General features: G+C 40.6%; 4 protein-coding genes and 2 non-coding genes across 6 annotated transcripts; 2 read left to right on the top strand and 4 right to left on the bottom strand.

Annotated features, from left to right (window-relative positions):
• Positions 1-211: 211 nt before the first annotated feature.
• LOC103856987 (cysteine--tRNA ligase 2, cytoplasmic-like) lies at positions 212-3,368 on the top strand. Its single transcript, XM_009134135.3, has 6 exons — positions 212-615; positions 727-790; positions 928-1,089; positions 1,170-1,343; positions 1,436-1,843; positions 1,920-3,368. Exons 1-6 carry the CDS (start codon positions 458-460, stop codon positions 2,484-2,486), a joined length of 1,533 nt encoding a protein of 510 aa, XP_009132383.2. The 5' UTR covers positions 212-457; the 3' UTR covers positions 2,487-3,368.
• On the bottom strand, positions 3,086-6,729 carry LOC103856985 (protein GAMETE EXPRESSED 1-like). Its single transcript, XM_009134133.3, has 5 exons — positions 6,501-6,729; positions 5,238-5,781; positions 4,117-5,018; positions 3,887-4,031; positions 3,086-3,809 (listed from the first exon to the last, which is right to left on the bottom strand). The coding sequence occupies exons 2-5, from the start codon at positions 5,708-5,710 to the stop codon at positions 3,560-3,562; spliced, it is 1,770 nt and encodes a 589-aa protein (XP_009132381.1). The 5' UTR covers positions 5,711-5,781; positions 6,501-6,729; the 3' UTR covers positions 3,086-3,559.
• A 20-nt stretch (positions 6,730-6,749) lies between these two features.
• LOC103856986 (beta-1,2-xylosyltransferase) lies at positions 6,750-9,088 on the top strand. Its single transcript, XM_009134134.3, has 3 exons — positions 6,750-7,674; positions 7,893-8,042; positions 8,122-9,088. Exons 1-3 carry the CDS (start codon positions 6,991-6,993, stop codon positions 8,875-8,877), a joined length of 1,590 nt encoding a protein of 529 aa, XP_009132382.1. The 5' UTR covers positions 6,750-6,990; the 3' UTR covers positions 8,878-9,088.
• Positions 9,089-9,478: 390 nt separating this feature from the next.
• On the bottom strand, positions 9,479-9,551 carry TRNAA-AGC. Its single transcript has one exon. It is a non-coding gene; the product is annotated as a tRNA-Ala (tRNA).
• Positions 9,552-9,708: 157 nt separating this feature from the next.
• LOC103856984 (mitochondrial import inner membrane translocase subunit TIM22-3) lies at positions 9,709-11,481 on the bottom strand. The gene is made up of 5 exons (XM_009134131.2): positions 11,212-11,481; positions 10,709-10,773; positions 10,557-10,629; positions 10,388-10,441; positions 9,709-10,147 (listed from the first exon to the last, which is right to left on the bottom strand). The coding sequence occupies exons 1-5, from the start codon at positions 11,408-11,410 to the stop codon at positions 9,897-9,899; spliced, it is 642 nt and encodes a 213-aa protein (XP_009132379.1). The 5' UTR covers positions 11,411-11,481; the 3' UTR covers positions 9,709-9,896.
• A 3,317-nt stretch (positions 11,482-14,798) lies between these two features.
• On the bottom strand, positions 14,799-14,905 carry LOC117133147. The gene has a single exon (XR_004456988.1). It is a non-coding gene; the product is annotated as a small nucleolar RNA R71 (small nucleolar RNA).
• Positions 14,906-18,202: the final 3,297 nt, after the last annotated feature.

Raw genomic sequence — 18,202 nt, 5'->3', positions numbered from 1 at the left:
ACAACTAAATCGATTAAAAATTTAATTTACTTTTACTATTTGATTTTCAAAACAGCATATAACAAATTATAGATAATCTTACTAAAATATATTTACAGACAAAAATCAATTTTAATGTAAATAACATAATTAATCAAAATTTAAATCTATAGAGCACAAATATTATGGTTAAATCAGAAAATAGATATTTTCAAGTATATATTAAAATAATAAAAAAATAACATAATATTGTTTAAAATAAACACACATATTAATTACGGTATATATTACAAAATGATTATAAACTTAATTTTTGTTAGACTTTGGCGTGGGGGATAAGTTAATTAGTAGATGTTTTCTTTAGGGTTTACAAGTCTTATTATAAATAGGATTGCTCGACCGACAACCTCTTGAACTCCTGTTGAGCTCAATAACTTCAACGATAAGAAGATTGAATCCTGCATTCCTGCTCAGAGAGATGGAGTTGAAGCTGTACAGCACGTACACGCAGCAGAAGGAAGTTTTCAGACCGATCAATCCCGGGAAAGTCGGATTGTACGTCTGTGGAATCACAGCTTACGATTTCAGCCACATCGGCCATGGTCGCGCCGCCGTTCCCTTCGACGTTCTCTACAGGTATCTTCTTAGTTAGCGTTTTTAATTGAATTGAATCTGTTAGGTTCGATGATTTTGGGTATATCCGACCGATCTCAAGAAAACATCAAAGAGTGTTGTTTGGTTATGCAGATTCTTGATGTATTTGGGTTATGAAGTTACTTACGTCAGAAATTTCACAGATGTTGATAACAAGGTATTGTTATTTTGTTCTTTTCTTGTCTTAATCTGACACAGAATGTTATTTGTCTTTATGCGTGTTTTTACACCATTCAATGAACTTTTGTCTATTGTGTCTGTAATGAACGTTGGTCTAATTAACAATCTCCCCAGATAATCGAACGTGCTAAGAAGAATGGAGAGAAACCGTTAGAGTTGAGTAATCGATTTTGCCACGAGTATTTGGCTGATATGGGTGCTCTTCAGTGCCTCCTTCCCACCCACCAGCCTCGTGTCAGCGACCATATGGATCACATTATTAATATGATTCAAAAGGTAATCTCACATTTGATGATCCATGTTGATGTGTATGATGATGATGATGATGATCCATATGATTAATCTCCTGGTTACAGATCATTGAGAACGGTTGCGGGTATGCTGTGGAAGGAGGCGATGTGTTCTTCTCTGTCGACAAATCACCAAACTATGGTAAGTTGTCGGGTCAGCTGCTGGAACATACACAGGCTGGTAAGCGAGTTGCGGTTGATTCGAGGAAGCGTAACCCTGCTGATTTTGCATTATGGAAGGTTTGACTGATTCAATAAATTGTTTTTTTAACTTTCATCTATGAGTCAGCAAGTTGATGATGATTGAAGATGAAGTGTAATATTGTTTGTAGGCTGTAAAACCTGATGAGCCGAGTTGGGAGAGCCCGTGGGGTCGAGGAAGACCGGGATGGCACATCGAGTGCAGTGCCATGAGTGCTCACTATCTGTCCCCGAGATTTGACATTCATGGTGGTGGTGCAGATTTGATATTCCCACACCATGAAAATGAACTTGCTCAGACATGTGCTGCATGTGAGCATGGTGGTGTTAATTACTGGATGCATAATGGCCATCTCACTATCAATAACGAGAAGATGGCAAAGTCAAAGGACAACTTCAAACCAATCAGAGAAATCACAGAACGTTACCATCCATTGGCTCTGAGGCACTTTTTGATAAGTGTACACTACCGCTCTCCTCTGAGCTTCTCAGCGTCAAAGCTAGACAGTTCCTCAGAACTTTTGTATTATGTTTATCAGGTGCAGTAGTGCTTCAAATAGCCGTGATTTTTTTTTATTCAGTTCTATCTCTAAACTGTGATCTTTGTGTTACTAGACATTGCAAGATCTTTTTGACGCTCTCTTGCCATATCGAGAGGCAATGTCTGAAGACGGTGGAAAAGCTGAACCGACTTCAGAAGCCAAAGAGATCATTATCAAACTCAAAAGTGAGTTTGACGCAAAGATGTCAGACGATTTGAATACTGCCCATATATTCACGGGTGAATACGATCGTGCATTGAAATTCATCAACTCTTCCATCGGCAAACTCGAGAACATGCAGGAGAAAGAGAGGATGTCACTGCTTGTCTCACTTGTTGAGATTGAGAGAGGAGCCAGGAAAGTTCTCGAAGTGCTTGGTCTGCTCACTACCCTGAGCTATTCCGAGATTCTGAAAGAGATGAAACAGAAAACACTATCAAGAGCAGGATTGAGCGAACAAGACCTTTCACAACTAATTCAAGAAAGGATAATGGCGCGGAAGAACAAAGAGTTTGAGAAAAGTGATGTGATTAGAGCACAACTGGCAGTTAAAGGAATAGCTTTAATGGATGTTGTTGGTAAAGAAACTGTGTGGAGGCCATGCTTACCTTCTTCTCATGCTACTAATTCCAGCGACTAAGCAAAAGAACAATCTTTTTCATCTCTCTTTCTTCTTCTTTAGCTCTTGTTTAATATTCTCTTTAATAGACACTTGTTGCTGTTTTTGTTTGTCCCTGAATTAGTGAATTTTCACAATGACAATTTTGAATCAATTGTAACTGTATATGTTACTTTGGATATTTGCTCTAGCGCCGAACATGATTTAGATTGTTCACAATGACCAAGTATATTATCCAGTTATGCGATTTCCGCTTTCCGAAACTGAACCAAACTTTTGGTTTTCGGTTAACAAAAAACAGTAATATTAATTCAGAGATTAACCGAATAACATTTTGTTTGGTACGGTTCGGTTATCAGTTGAAACCGAAATTAATACGGTCTAAATCGTGTATTTTCGGTTAAGTTCCGTTATCTTAGTTAAGTTTAATTGATTATGGTTAACATCGGTCCAATTTAGACATAAACCGGTTTAGTTTTGGTATAATAATTTATTTTTCTTCAAGAAATTACATCTGAATCACGACGGATTTACTCAGATCCTCCGATGAAGCTTCCGCGAACGACGACGACGACGACGGGAGAGTCATTCTGGGGATACTTCTTCGTGATAATTGGTTCCGTCTCCTTCTTCGGATTCGTCTTCGCAGTCATCGCTTCAACTTTGTTCCCCCTCTCTCAAAATCCGTTAAACCAAGGTCTGAAGAATGATAGGTACTATTACTGCTTCTTGGTCCCCTTGACTATACCTGTTATAACCGTCGCCGTCTACTTTCATTGGCTAAGCATGAAGCTCTTCAAGCACGCCTGATATACATCCCATTAGAATTTGTGATTTTCAATTTCACTCTCTCACAGCTTGATGAAGCTAATTTGATGACAGTGTTATATGCATTCTTCTAGAGTTTTGATGTATTCAGATGAAATTAGATTGCTTAAAACCTCATTTTATTCAAAAAAACAAAGAATGAGGTTCTGGATTATGAAGTAGCATACAAATTACAGTTTGGAACCAGTGGCTGTGTACTTGTCATTGTGTTGACGATGTTGAAACTCTCCCTAGACATTACATCATGTTTTGACTGATTGATGGCTTTATCGAGCACGGAGATTGTACAATCTTGATGTTGAGGTGAACACCGAACTATCCATGATCTGTTCTGGAATCTTGTAATCAGGATCTCGAAGACTGTCACCATCATCAATTATATCTGTATCTATCCAAGAGTTCCAATCAACCTCGCTCTCACTATCTTCATCCCACGATATGTCTCCCTTGCTTTGCATGCTGTTAACCTTATCAACTAGTCTTAAGAGAATATCGTGGTTTAGTACTTCATAGTCCCTGCGTTTTCAGTCAAATAGTATAAAGATCAGCTTCTATGTTTCTGGTTTGTTTCAAAAAGAACATTTGAGACTTACCTGTATGTAAAAGCAGCATGAAGAAGCTGAGCTGAAGCAAGAGCAGCGAAGATAGACCTGATAACGTTTATAACCCATGCTCTATTCTCTGCATCATTCACGTAACGCAAACTTGCCACTTCTAATGCTAAGGTAACGCACAAACCTGCATCAGCGAAATAAAAAAGTTATGTTAACTAATTAACTAATGTATTACTAACTTTATAAGAGAGATGGAGTATGGTACTTACCAATGTAAAGCCTTGGCCTTATGGTGTAAGTCTGTTTCGTACTCGTGAACATGTAGATAACAAAGATCGACAAGAAGTAGATGAAGAAAGCTTTGATCACCCTGGACTCAACAAGCATCGCGTTGTGCAAAGCAAACAGCTTATCCAAAGCCACAAACATACTCGCCTGCTTCGCCTCAAACGCTTCCTGAGCTGCCAGCATCGACTTCGAATTCTCAAACAAGTGATCATGAACCTGTTGAAGCTCTTCTTGCCGCTTCGCAAGATCTTCCTGTTGCTCCTGACTAAACTCAACAAAACGCTGCAGTGTACTCCTGCTCTCTTGCAACGCCTCGCTCTGAAACTGGTTAAGAGACTGTATACTCTCGATGGCTACGGATTGACCGTCTAAAAGCTTCTGCTGTTTATCCAACGTAGTGTTCGTGATAGTCCCAATGGCACTTGTTTGATTCTCCAAAGCAGTCATTTTGGACGTCATCTTCTCTCCAAGAACACTTATCTCCCCACCTATTTGCTTTGTGTCGTTCTTTAACTTGTCAACACCTTGTTTGACGTCAGTAACAGTATCATTAAACATCTCCATTCCAACTTTCATAGCTTCTCCCATCTTCTCTTGACCTTTCCTTAACTCTAACTGTGACTCTGTGATTCCCTTTTGTTCTTGATAGATATCTTTGGTTTGCTGAGACAAGCCACTCACTTGAGTTCCTATTGTAGTTGTCGTGTGAGCCACGTTCTTAACCACAAGATCTACTGACCCTAAAGATTCATGAATCTTGCTTGTACTCTGCAAAAGCTCATCTGATTTACTCTCTAGGATATCAAGTTTCGCTTCTGTTCTCTGAGCTGTTCTCTTTAAATCATTCACAAGCCTCTCTATCTCATTCTTCAATGCATGACTCCTACCACACACAAAAGTTAATTCAGAATCCATTACACAAGCTCGAAAAGACAAAACTAAAACTAAGTGCATTTGTTGGGAAGGTATTCTAAACTCGGGTTAAACAGTGTGGTACGTTTTTGGACTAGTCTATGTAGCACTAAGTGAATTTATACCAGAGCCGACTGGATCAGCTGATAGGGTAGATAAAAAAAAAAAAGACAAAACTGAAAAACCTTACTGTAACTGTTGACAGATGGTGTTGGTCTCAAGCATAAACTCAAGATAGATCTTGTGCTCATGATCATCTAACTTCTTGAGGCAACTTATCATTGTTGATCTGTCATTGCACGTGGGGAACTCTGGTCTTCCTGATTCTTTCTGGAAGCAGTCGCTTAGATGCCAAGCGAATCTTTTCCTCTGTTCTTCTGTGCCAACCATGTCCTTGCAGCCAGAGATAAGGTAACTATATGCAGTTTGCCAGCAGCTGCTTGGACCTACGAGCTGGTTTTTAGCGTTTTCAAGGACTTGGACTGCCTTCTGGTCGTTGAAAACTTCTATGGAGAACTCGGGGTTGGATTTGATAGGCCGTGAGAAGGAAGAGTCTGTGTTTTGTTCAGAAGAAGAGAACCATCCCCAGCTGTGGGATAATATTGAAGAATCTAAAAGTATAATGAATAGAAACAGAAGAAATTTTCTGTTAAAAATATCCATTTTTAAAAGGTTTTTCTTTCTCCTTTGTGTTGAATCCTCTTCTTCTCCGTGAGATGTGTGATTGATTTACCCTACAACCAAAAAAGATCAGATTGTTACGTTCTGAAAATTGTATATAGATAATATGCAAAACTTAGAGCGCAAGCAGAGGAAACCCCATGTCGGTTTTTTGTTTTTTTTTGTTTTCATGAAACCGTCATTAATGAAGTTAACAAATAAAGAGGATTATTAACAAATAATTTGCAGATTAAAAAGGATATAAATCAAACTCATTAAATATTTCCATTCCTCTTCCAGGGTTTAGAGAAACGTCTTTGGCCATGTTCGTTTCGCTGCGTCCACTTTCTATATCGTTTTTTTTAGACTAATACATGCATTTTAAGTAGTATCGGTGACGTTAAAACACATATAGGAAAGACTACTATCAATTATGTTGTCAATCGAACAAGAAAATTACATACAAGAGGTCGGAAACTTGGAATACATACAATGTTGAGAGATTAAAAAAAACAATCTAAAAATAGTTATATAAAACTTCGGATCAGAGACAAGTCTCTACGTTTATGTCACTCAATGTCATTACAGAGTGTCAAAACAGATTAAGTACAAAAATAAACACGGACTACAATTTTATTTCGAGACCGAAGTATATCAAACCGTAAAGCTCTCTTTTATTTCTCAGGTATACTTCTCATTTCATTTCACAAGTACACAACCATTACATGAATCTAAACATACAAATTAGTCAAGGATTAGACTAAGTAGTAAAACAAGTAAAAGCAACACTTACCGAACAGAGAGATTGAAGACTTTTGAGCCGGCGTTTTGGAGAAAGTGTGTGATCTTCAAGAGGGGAGAGTGACAAGAATTTAAAAAGTAACTGAACGCGTTTGACAAAAAAAAGAAAAGGAAACGTTTCGCGAAACGTTCGGTTTCCTCCGGTTTGAATAAATTTCCGATATCAAATTAAATTTATCCCGGTTCGGTTTATTTCGGTCTGGTTCAGTAAAACAATCAAAGAAAAAGCGAAGAGAATCCATGGAACTTTCTGTCACCTTGACTAAATCGGCACTTTTGCAAAAATCCCGAGATTCTTCTTCTTCTTCACCTCTGTCACCTTAACGAACTTTCCGGCGAAAATTCCGATGAAGATCTCCACTAAATCCTTCACCGGCGTTTGATTTGACTACAGTATCGAGGGAGAAACTGATGAAAATCTAAAAATAGAAAGTCACAGTTCAATCAATTCTCGAAAAGCGCAAATCAAGGAAACGAGAGAGATGATGAGTAAGCGAAACCCACGGATCCTCAAGATAATCCTCTACATGCTACTCCTCAACTCTCTCTTCCTCTGCATCTACTTCGCTTTCCACTCTTCTTCCTCCTCTCCCGAGCCGCCGCCGCATCACTCCCACCTCCCGTCGCGATTCCGCGTCTCCGTCACCAACAACCAATCCTCGATCCAGAAGCCGTGGCCGATCCTACCTTCCTACCTCCCCTGGACGCCGCCGCAGAAGGATCTACCAACTCGCTCCTGCGAAGGCTACTTCGGGAACGGATTCACCAAGAGAGTTGACTTCCTCAAACCGACGACGGCGGTTTCCGAAGGAAGCTGGTTCCGATGCTTCTACAGCGAGACGCTGGAGAGCTCGATTTGCGAGGGGAGGAATCTGAGGATGGTTCCGGATCGGATCGCGATGTCGAAGGGAGGCGAGAAGCTGGAGGAAGTCATGGGGAGGAACGAGGAGGTGGAGCTTCCGGAGTTTCGAGAAGGCGCGTTTGAGGTGGCGGAAGATAAGAGAAACCGCCGCATTGGTGGAGGCGGCGGCGGTGTTTCGCGGCGGTTAGTGAGTGATGAGATGTTGAATGAGTATATTCAAGAAGGCGGCATTGGTAGGCATACGATGAGAGGTTTGGTTGGTTCGATTCGTGCCGTTGCCACTGATGATTTCGTTTGTGAAGAGGTTCGTTAATTGATCTGAGTGATGATTACATATGAACATAGATAGTCAATAGATATGCATAATTAGAAAGTTTTGTCTTGGAGCAAAAACAGTTTTGGAAGATCAAATCTAATTCAAGATATACATTAATGAATCATTGACATTGTAATCTTTTATTAGATTCTTGAGATATTTGTAATGTTCTTGTTGATTGATGTTTTGGTTTTGCTTGGCTCTAGTGGGTGGAGGAACCAACTCTGCTCGTTACTCGGTTCGAGTACGCGAATATGTTCCATACCGTTACAGATTGGTACAGCGCTTACGTTTCCTCTAGAGTCACCGGTTTGCCTAATCGTCCCCACGTTGTTTTCATCGATGGACACTGCACGGTACTCTCCTCTTCTTGTTGGTAGTTAGATGAATCTAGCAGGCGTTTCATGTCCATGTTGTGAACCTTTTTTTGTGCAGACGCAGCTAGAAGAAACATGGAACGCTTTGTTTTCCGGAATCAAATACGCAAAGAACTTCACCAAACCGGTTTGTTTTCGTCACGCCGTTCTCTCACCGTTGGGATACGAGACGGCTCTTTTCAAGGGCTTGTCTGGAGAGATTGACTGCAACGGAGAATCAGCTCACAATCTCTGGCAAAGCCCTGACAACAAAAAAACCGCGAGGCTCTCGGAGTTTGGCGAAATGATCAGATCAGCATTCGGGTTCCCTGTGAACAGACACCGCTCAACAGAAAAACCGCTGTCGTCCTCATCATCATCCCCTGTCCACAACGTTCTCTTTGTCCGCCGTGAGGATTACTTAGCACACCCTCGTCACGGAGGTAAAGTCCAGTCTCGACTCATCAACGAGGAAGAAGTGTTCGAGTCTTTGCGCCAGTGGGTTGCTTCTGGCTCCACCGGTCTGACGAAATGCGGGATTAACCTTGTGAACGGGTTGTTTGCGCACATGTCGATGAAAGATCAAGTCCGAGCCATCCAAGACGCGTCGGTGATTATAGGAGCTCACGGAGCGGGACTGACACACATTGTGTCTGCAACACCAAACACAACGATCTTTGAGATCATAAGCGTAGAGTTTCGGAGGCCGCACTTCGAGCTTATAGCTAAGTGGAAAGGTTTGGAGTATCATCCGATGCATCTGGCTAATTCACGTGCGGATCCAACGGCTGTGATTGAGAAGCTAAAAGAGATAATGAAAAGTCTTGGCTGCTGAAAAAAGGAATCTCCGGTGACCCGTGAGTTCGAACCTTAGTGGTCACGGGATGTTTTTGTATTATTATTTTCTCTTGATTTTTAGGTGGGTTAATGATGTCAAGTGTTGTAGATTTGCGTTTACTCTTTGTACCAGACATGCTTTTTGACCCGTGTGTTCGAGCCTTAGCAACCACGGGATAATTATTATACAGTCTTACTTTTCTTTTAGATTTTCCAGTACATTATTTAGATGAAGAACCGCTGACAGTGGATCTGTATGTTTTACTTGTTACGTATGTGGCACGGAACAACCAAATCAATTAAGGTTTTATCTTTTTCTGTAACCATAAAATTTAAAATTACTTGTTCCTCTTTGCTTTGCTGCTCTTCTTGTATGTTTTCAAATTGCATTCATTGTAGTGGCTGAAGTTTGAGATGGCCTTTTTGTGCATATATCTCAGGTATTTGTTGATATTAACTTGAATGTAGCAGAAGATTTATTGCGTAGCAAAAGGATGAATTCAGAGTAAGTGTTTTGAGTTGTAACTCAACTCGTCAGTTCATGAGAGTACAAGAGTACAAATAAATAGATATTACGAGACAGAAAAAAAATAGTTAATTGGAGATGCGGGGTATCGATCCCCGTACCTCTCGCATGCTAAGCGAGCGCTCTACCATCTGAGCTACATCCCCATTTGAAATGATGAAGATGATGATGATGTGATGAAGAAGATGATGATGATGAGATGAAGAAGAGAGACCATTTGAGAGGATGCACGACCTTGAACTTCTGACAATGGTCGTTAGTTACTGTTCCAAAGCGCTTTTTGGTTACAACTTACAAGCAAAGGACTGTTTAATTTGTCACTCATTATGGTAAATAATCAATGGTATTAAATCCGAGCACTATTTGTTATATAGTCTGAAAAAGACATACATCTCTAATTCTCATTGGCTCAAGCCACAAATCCATTTTCATCTGTTTTTCAACATCTACAAAAAGTCATTACAAGAGGTTGGCAAGATACAAAAAAAAACTCAATGTGGGCGGGGAAATGCGAGCTTCTTGGGTTTTGTTAAAGAGTCGCAGAAAGAAGAGAAAGCTCCTTTGATTTCTTCATGGATTGGGAGAGCCAAAGAGAGCGGTAACTCATCTTTGAGACTTCTGCTTTGATCATGCCTCAGCGAGACAGAGTGAGCCAAAGCAGTTTGTCTTTTGTTGAGTCCTTCAAGGATGAAAGAAAAGGCACCGAAAGTGAGACAGCTCTGTAGCATAGCTTGTGGTGCACCTGCAACACACACGATCATCAAAACTCGTTGTTAGCTCGACTATGCATCTTTGTTCTTTAGTTCAACACGAAGTTATATCTCTATGCTACTTTTTTTAAGTCAATAGCCTGATAATAATTAGATCTCTATAAAACGTAAATAGGTCAGAGAGTTTATCATCTTAATTGCAAAGGAATAGTGCTGATAAAACACTTGCAAATGCCGGGATATGAGTTTAGAAATGTTATACTAGTTCTTACCGGGGAAACTAAGAGCAAGTCCGGTGCAGCAACCAGCAACTCCAACGTTAATCGCTGCAAAATGGAGATCATATAAAACGAGTAAGTGACTGTGCATCAATATTATATTTATATCGTAGAAATTAGAAGGGACAAGAGTCACAAGATGGAGAAGCGGGATTAGTCTCACCATCATCTTTCCCTCGCAGTTTCTTCAAAAGGCAAACAACTAAAGTGTGTACTCCTGATAGAACCGCAAAAGTCTAACAAGGAAAAAAAACACAGTTATTCTGTGAAGTTCCAATGAACATACTCAATTCATAAGATTCAAAATCTAGTCACCTTTGCAGACTGACCCGCATCAGCAAATGATCCCTTAAACCCTTTCTTCTTAAACAATCCGGAACCTGGAAACCCCAACTTATTTCCGTGAGATTCATGGTTTCATCAGACAAAAACAAACACATAAACAGATTCTCTCCAGTCACTTAATCCAAGTCAACACAGAAAGCTTAGCTAAACTAACTGCAAATCATAAACAAAGCTCAAGCTGCTACACCAATGACGTCTACATAGACCATGTTTGTCCCTAACTCAAGCATACGGATAAAGCTAAGCTAACTCAAATGAAAAATGAAGAATCATAATCTTGAGTAATGTTCTTCTACAGAAAAGCTAAGCCAAAGAAGTAGTCTACTACACACACTATTGTTAAACCTTAAGAACCTCACAAGTCTGTTCGAGTTCAAATACATCTCACTCTCGAGCAAGACGAGACAGAGAGCCCATCCACGACGAGCACATACAAGACCACACAGTATGAAGTAACGAATAAGAAGTATCACCATATCCGAAAACAGACCCCATGACGGCGCCGCCAGCAGCGTCTCCGGCGAAACGGACGAGACAAACGGCCGGAGAAGGGATTGCCACCGCATTGGAAGAGTCGTGATTGTTCAACTTCACATCAGCGTTAGCGTTGGCGTTATGGTTTGAATCGGAATCGAGACTCGTATCGACGTCTGGAGAATCCTCGGCGGCCATAGCTGAAAAAGCCTCTGAAGCTGAAGATAGTTTTTGCTTTTCTATCTGAATTTATTTTCTTCTGGTTTACTTTTCCACCTGTAGGCAAACAGTATTTATGGGCCTTTGTTAGGCCTAAACTAAAGCTATCGGGTCTCTAGGAAGGGCCCACTAGAACTAGAGACAGTCGACAAGAATCTACATATTTTATGTACAAGGCTCTCCTTTTCTTAGATTTTAGAATTTTAACCCTATACTTTTGGTTTCAATCCGGTTCTATTTCAAATTTTAGATTTTAGTATTTCTGAAATATGTATTCTTAGGCTGGATATATGTTGTTGTAGCTTACAAGGCTTTCTCTATATTTTCGAATTATTTCGGGTTTCCAATTTTTTTTTTATTTAAGAAATTGATTCTGTTAACCAATTAGTGTCTGGGCCTAGTGCAAAAAAAAAAATTAAAATGTGTATTTTATCATGAAAACTTTTAGAACGATTTTTTTTCGAACTCTTTAACTATTAATTTTTTTAAATCAAATCTATTTTTATTTAAGAAATTGATTCCATTAATCAATTAGTGTCTGGCCCTAGTGCAAAAAAATAAAAATGTGTATTTTATCATGAAAATTTTTAAAACGATTTTTTTTCGAACTCTTTAACTAATTTTTTTTAAAAAAATAAAAAAATACATTATTTTTTGTTTGAACTTTGTAAGAAGTTAATTATTTTACATAATTATATTTTATTGCACTATATTTATCAAAATGTAATATTATATGTAATTTAAACATAAATTTTTCAAAAAAGAAAATATTTGGTATGGGTGCGACCGTCCCTTATACTCAGCCGGCCTTGACCGTCCATGTTAACCCAAAAAAAATCACCGTCCCTGCACGAATCAATTTCAGTCTTTCAGGCTTAGTTAATTGCAAGTGACTAGTTTTTTTCCTATGATAAATATAAATATGTGAGGATGGAGAATAATTTAACAATAATTTGGAGTTAGGGGAAAAGTTGATTTCTGAGTTAATAAAATTGAATTTAAGATTTTAAGCAACTAAAAGGAAAGAGTAGGCATCCAGATGATGGTGACATTATTATTTTATAATGTTGGCAATTACATTTTGAAAAATGTGGCATCAAAAACATATAGAAGTAGAACCAATAATTGTAAAAAGAAAAGGAAAAAAATGATATTTAACTCATGAATGATGACAATATACAAAGTAAGAAAAAGAAACAGCACTTTCGGATCTTTTTATATCATTTTAGCTTTTCTTGTGGGTTCTACATATCTTCAAAAAATCAATACTTTTTAATATCATATCCAACTTTAACCTGTGTAGTCATGCATTCATATCCACTCATTTATCAAAGAGAAAACAATATTTATAATATGTTTATATATATTGCAGAAAGGTATAATTACAGTTTTCGTCCACTTCTTTACTTCAGAAATTCCATAATTATTTAAGTAATCAAATTAATATTTGTTTGCAAATTGTATTTAGAGAAAAAAACATGTAATTAGAGATCATCATGTGTGGGTGATATATGGTGTTTTTCACATCATTGTATAGGTGTTTTTGTATTGATTCGAGTCCATAATCCGAGTCGGTCTAGTCCTTTTGATCTTTTACAGGTCTGGAGTTGGTAGAAGAATGAAGAGAGCATGCTTGAAGAGAAGCTGTCCTTTTGGAGCATTTTGCGGAGAACACTCAAGACGAACAGTCTCGAGACTGTTCTCTAGCAGAACAAGCAGACGGAGTGATCCCGAAGTTGTTCCCGACAAATAAGGAAGCTTCTATTTTCGGGAATTAAGGCCTTGTTGCCCTAATTTCTTTTCTACCTATTGGCGCCTCCATATAAAGACGACATCTATCCTATTTTATTTCTTACGCTAGTTTTTACAAGAGAACTATTAGCTTTTGCGATCTGCAACTTGTAAGGGAGAAGAATCCATTCTCTCATAGAGAAGACCTTCTGAACCCTTGTTTACTACTCTATTTATTATGCAATTTCATTCAGTAGCTATGTGTTTGATTGCTTGCATCATGATTGAGTAGTGATCCAGCTCGCCTAGGGTTTTTAGGGTGTTGAAATATGAGCTAAACACAGATAAGCTATTCTTGATTATTCTTCATCCATACTATTCTTAAAGCTTCCATTAATCTGATCACTTGATGTTAGATCCTAAGTTTATCGCCTAGCTAACCGCTTAGGAGGTAGCTTGACATGTATTGAATGAGCTTAGTATCCCTAATCAGCGAAAGTAGATATTAGGGTAGTAAGTGAACTGATCGGACCTGACCTCTAAGGCTTGCAGTCGTTTCTCATCTCAACGACAGTTAGATGATGGGACCGACCAGCAAAGAGATCACCACCACGACAGTGGGGTGTTCCAGCTGAGTGATCCGAGTTCTAGAAAGCACTGCACCGCGCTTGAATAATTGTTTGGCTCTCGCTCAACATCCAATGAAATACCCTAGGCTAGCTTCTTGTTAAATTGAATCAATCTCTAGTTTACTTGTTTTCCGCGTCACCAATTGAATTGAAAACCATTTTCTTCTTAGCTTGATATTGAGATTTATAAGAGTAAAGTGTAGACTGGTCCTCTGGATTGAATCTAAAGTACTATAATCACAACTGTTAACTTGGCAGTAGCAAAGATTCATATTTAGTGTATCAAGTTTTGGCGCCGTTGCGACGGGGACCAAATTTTTTTTACCTCTACTTTTCGGTTTCATTTTAAGTCTAAGATATCTAACTCGCCTCTGTTTCTTTGTCACAGCTAATGATCCAGGTGCATGACCAGTAGACATACTCGGAGCAACGCACAAGGACCATTGCATCAGCTCACTAACGAAGAACTAGCGAGATTAGAACGTCAGAACCGTCAACTGCCTAGACCTACAAGCACCAACATGGGTGATCATCAGGATGATCTTACTGCTGCGTTTGCACTCATGCAACAACAGATGCAGCAGATGCAGCAAACTATCCAAGCGAACGCTGCAAACCAACGGAATGCACCGGAGGAAGTTGATCAGATTGGCCAAAGGAATCTCTTGCGTAATCTACCTGCTACGCGATCCGCCATCAACCCTCCACCTTGCACTAGACAAGACTTTGAGATCAAGCCCGCCTTGATAGGTCTGGTGCAGAGGAAGATCTTCAACGGACTTCCTGCAGAAATACCGATGGACCACATTGAAAACTTTGAGAAGATGTGTGGGTTCACTAAGGCGAATGGAGTACCACCAGATTACATCAAATGTACTTTGTTCCCTTTCTCTCTCGATGGGAAGGCTGCTCGCTGGCTAGATTCCCTACCAACTGGATCGCTCACCACATGGGAACAAGTCAGATCCGCTTTCTTGAGCCACTTCTACACGAAATCAAAGACGGCAGCTCTGAGACAGAAGATCGCCACCTTTAAACAGCTGGTAGATGAGCCGTTCTGCGACGCATGGGAGCGATTCAACGTCTATCGCAGAGAGTGCCCACATCATGGTTTTGAAGAAGATTATCTACTCGGAGTTTTCTACGATGGAGTAGGTTGGGAGTACAGGAATGCTTTAAACTCAGCCAGTAATGGAGATTTCATGACCCAATCCACTCAAGGCGCTTTCGCGCTAATTGAGAACATGGCCTCAAGCTCAGCTGACAGCAACCGAGAGACAGACCGCACCCAAAAGGTGAACAGCATCGACAATAGCAAAATAGATGAGCTCTCTGCCAAGGTCGATCAGCTGATTAAGAGTAATCAGAACCATGTCTTCATCATGGAAGAGTCTCCTCAGGATAAAGGAACCATAGACGCTACATCAGAAGCGGACCAGGCGATTGAGGACCACCATGAGGTTAGCTATGTGAATGGGCAAGGATGGCAGTTTAAGAACTATCACCCGAACCCTAACGTGAGGAACAACCCCCACCTGTTCAACAACCCTAAACCCGATGGTAACACAGAAAATGCTCAAGGCAATCAAGTTCAGAACAGTGGCTACCAACGGGGGTATGGAAATCAAGGACGAACCTTTGTCCTCAGCCCAGCTCAGAATACTCAGTTCCACAACCAGAAACAACCGACTAACCAGCAGCCTGCACAGCCTGCTCAAACTGCTCCACAAGACGAGATGAAGAGTCTTGCCAATATGATGAGCCAGCTGCTCCAAGGACAACAGATTCAGGGAAAAGCACTGAATCAGGTCACAAACGACATCAATACCCGAATGAATCACATGTTCAATGACCTGAGTGCCAAATATGATAATGTCTCGAGCCATATGAGGCAGATGGATATTCAGATTGCTCAGACTGCTGAGAGTGTGAAGAGACAGCAAGGCACTCTTCCTGGAAAAACAGATAAAAATCCCAAGGAGTGTAATGCAGTCGCGCTTAGGAGTGGGAAGCAGTTAACTGATCTGGCACCCAAGAGATTCACAACAGCTGAAAAGGGGAAGCAGAAAGAATCAGAACAGCCACCTGTAACCGCACCAGCAGACGAGGAAGAAGCAGAGCTTCCTGTTAAACATACTCCGACCACTACAGAGCAGCCTACTGTGGTTGTTCGCCCAGCGGCAGAACCTGTTCCCACCCGTGACTATGTGCCAAAGGTTCCGTACCCTGTTCCTGCTAAGGCCACACGCAAGGACAAGGAGGAGATGAAATGTAGGAAGATGCTGGAAGACTTAACAGTCAGACTCCCTCTCATGAGTGCAATCCAGATGATGCCATCCATGAGTAGCTTTGTGAAAGGACTAATTTCTGGAAAGATAACCGATGACAGTGAGTTCATGGTAGTCTCTAAAGAGTGCAGCGCTGTTCTCCAGAACAAAAGGATCAAGAAGCTAGGTGATCCTGGAAAATTTGTCCTTTCCATCCAAATAGGGAGAACAGTCTTCTCGTGTTCGCTAGTCGATCTGGGATCAAGCATCAACCTCATGCCGTACTCTGTGGCTAAGCGCCTAGGATTCACAGATTTCAAACCTACCAGGATGTCCCTAGTGTTTGCTGATCGATCAGTGAAATCTCCAGTCGGAATTATCGAGGATATCCAGGTTCTGGTTGGGAACACACTTGTCCCTGCCGATTTCGTTGTTCTGGAACTTGAGGAAGAATCAAAGGATCCTCTGATCCTAGGCAGACCATTCCTATGCACTGTCGGAGCTATCATAGATGTGCGACAGGGAAAAATCGATCTCCACCTAGGAGACATTGTGATGAGGTTCGAGATGAATCAGATGCTCAAGAAACCTATGCTAGATGGACAAACCTTCACTGTCCAAGAGGAGGGTGATCCGCTGGAACCGAGTGATCAGATGATTGAGGAGATCCTAATAGATGATCCGCTGGAACTAGCTCTGACTAGAGCTGAAGCAGAACAGAATGTCCAGAACATCGACGCTGATGGGTACGCCAAGATGTTGGACTCCGCCAGAACCATGGAAAGATTAGTGGCATATCTTAGTCTGGGGGAGAACAATGCCTCAGACTCATCGAGCTCGCCTGTTCCACCAAGTAGGAACAATGACCCGTGGAGTGAATCCAAAGCTCCAAAAGTCGAGCTCAAAACACTCCCTAAGGGGCTCAGGTACGCATTTCTTGGACCAAATTCTACATACCCAGTAATCGTAAATGCTGACCTGAACAATGCTGAAACTGCTCTTCTCTTATGCGAACTTAGGAAATATCGAAAAGCATTAGGATATTCCCTAGCTGATATACCTGGCATTTCACCTGATCTGTGCATGCATAGAATACACCTAGAAGATGAATCAATGACTTCTGTAGAACATCAGAGGAGGTTAAACCCAAATCTGAAAGATGTTGTAAAGAAGGAGATAATGAAACTTCTAGAAGCTGGTGTAATTTATGCGATTTCTGATAGTAAGTGGGTTAGTCCTGTTCATGTAGTGCCTAAGAAAGGAGGGATCACTGTTATAACAAATGAAAAGAATGAATTAATCCCTACTAGAACAGTAACTGGTCATCGCATGTGCATTGATTTCCGTAAATTGAATGCTGCGACTCGCAAGGATCACTTTCCACTTCCCTTCATTGATCAAATGCTTGAAAGATTGGCTAACCACCCTTACTATTGCTTTTTAGATGGTTATTCAGGTTTCTTTCAGATTCCCATCCACCCAGACGATCAAGAAAAGACGACGTTCACATGTCCTTATGGAACATACGCCTACAGGAGAATGCCTTTCGGGCTGTGCAATGCTCCAGCGACCTTTCAACGCTGCATGATGTCAATTTTCACTGATCTAATTGAAGACATAATGGAAGTTTTCATGGACGATTTCAGTGTCTATGGGAGCTCCTTTAGTGTCTGTTTGTCAAACTTGTGCAGGGTTCTGAAGCGATGCGAGGAGAAGCATCTCGTGCTGAATTGGGAAAAATGCCATTTCATGGTCAGAGATGGGATTGTTCTAGGACATAAGATTTCAGAAAAAGGCATCGAAGTGGACAAGGCAAAGATCGATATCATGATGAGTCTGCAACCCCCAACTTCAGTGAGGGGAATAAAAAGCTTTTTGGGACATGCTGGTTTTTACAGAAGATTCATCCAGGACTTCTCGAGAATCGCAAGACCACTCACTAGACTGCTCTGCAAGGAAACAAAGTTCGATTTCGACAACGAGTGCTTAGCTTCATTTCACACGATCAAGGGAGCTCTTGTCAGTGCACCGGTTGTCCAACCCCCAGACTGGGACCTCCCTTTCGAGATCATGACGGACGCGAGTGACTTTGCAGTGGGAGCAGTGCTTGGACAGCGGAAGGATAAGAAGCTCCATGTGATCTA

Source organism: Brassica rapa, chromosome A03 (assembly GCF_000309985.2).
Source record: "Brassica rapa cultivar Chiifu-401-42 chromosome A03, CAAS_Brap_v3.01, whole genome shotgun sequence".
In the NCBI taxonomy this organism is placed as follows: Eukaryota; Viridiplantae; Streptophyta; class Magnoliopsida; order Brassicales; family Brassicaceae; genus Brassica; species Brassica rapa.
This window is presented reverse-complemented; position numbering and strand designations above follow the sequence as displayed.